The sequence below is a fragment of the Plasmodium reichenowi genome (assembly GCF_001601855.1).
Source record: "Plasmodium reichenowi strain SY57 chromosome Unknown, whole genome shotgun sequence".
NCBI classification, from domain to species: domain Eukaryota; phylum Apicomplexa; class Aconoidasida; order Haemosporida; family Plasmodiidae; genus Plasmodium; species Plasmodium reichenowi.
In genome coordinates, this window is record NW_017962233.1 from 1 (window position 1) to 1376 (window position 1376).

At 17.3% G+C, this 1376-nt stretch overlaps 1 protein-coding gene across 1 annotated transcript; it reads left to right on the forward strand.

Annotated features, from left to right (window-relative positions):
• PRSY57_0006200C (hypothetical protein) lies at positions 1-999 on the forward strand (the record flags this gene model as incomplete). The annotated part of the gene is made up of 1 exon (XM_020114163.1): positions 1-999. A coding segment is annotated over one exon (999 nt), but the record flags the coding sequence as incomplete, so codon positions are not given.
• Positions 1000-1376: the final 377 nt, after the last annotated feature.

The following is a 1376-nucleotide window of genomic DNA, read 5'->3' on the forward strand; positions in this document are numbered from 1 at the left end:
AAAAATATCCCTATTTATAATAAATCAATCACATCTGTAGATAATTTGAAAAGTTTAAATACTCGTGTATACGAATTATCCCCTATAGTAAACAAGAACTTAAAATCATGTACTATGATCTATAACGATGATAAGGAAGAAAATAAGGAATCATATGAAAAGAATGATAAGAAAACAAATACATTAAATACCTTGAATTTAAAAGAATTAAGAAATGAACAAGAAAATATATTTAACAAAAATGATATTCAACAAAAGGAAGATAAAAATAAAAATATCTTTAAATATAGAAATGATACAGAAAATAGTATGTCATTAAAAAAAACAATAAGTGATTGTGAAGTGTCTAAATCACAAAATACTTTGACAGGTGAAGAAAATTATGATTCCAATTATTATATAAGTAAAAATATTTCAAAATATAATATGGATAAAAAAGAATATGAAAAAAATAATCAACTAAAAATGTCAGGAAAAGATATTAGGAATATATCACCCAATTTGGATAAATTAAATGATAAAAAAGATTTTTATGGTAATGACATGTCAACTCAAAATAGTTCCGAAAATTTCTCTTCTTTTGAAAAACCAATGGAAATAAATAATTCAAACTATAATCTTTGTAATAAATATTTAAATCATGAAAAGGATCAAAAAATAAATAGTGTACATAATTTAAATGATAATAATAATAATAATAATAATAATAATAATAATACGAAGAAGGAGAATAATATATTATCTAAAGATATAATAAATCATAATAATATTACAGATATATGTTATAACAATAATAATTCATACAAATATTTTGATGAAATTGCAAAAGAAATGGAATATGCTAAGAATAATAATTATGATTTAAAAAAAAAACTACAAGAACAGATACTTATACAACGTGGTCTCTTAAAGATAAAAGAACAACAGCAAGTATATTTGGAACTTTTGAAAAAAAATGACATAAAACAACATAAGGAAAATATTCATAATATAATATAAACAAAGGATTTATATATACATACATAAATATAAATATAAATATAAATATATATATATATATATATATATTTATTTATTTATTTATTTATTTATTTATTTATCTATTTATATAACTTTAATTTTTATATATAATTTTTTATTTTATATTTTATTATTTTTTGTAAGACTCTTAACATATTTTCATATTAAAACATAGATAAATTTTTAAATTATAAATAAAAATTAATTAAAAGTTTTTAATGGACTCCAAAAAAAAAAATTAACATATATATATATATATATATATACACACAAAATATATGTAATATATAATATATGTAATAAGATGTGCACAAAATATAAATTAAACAATTGACATTTATATTATTATACTACAT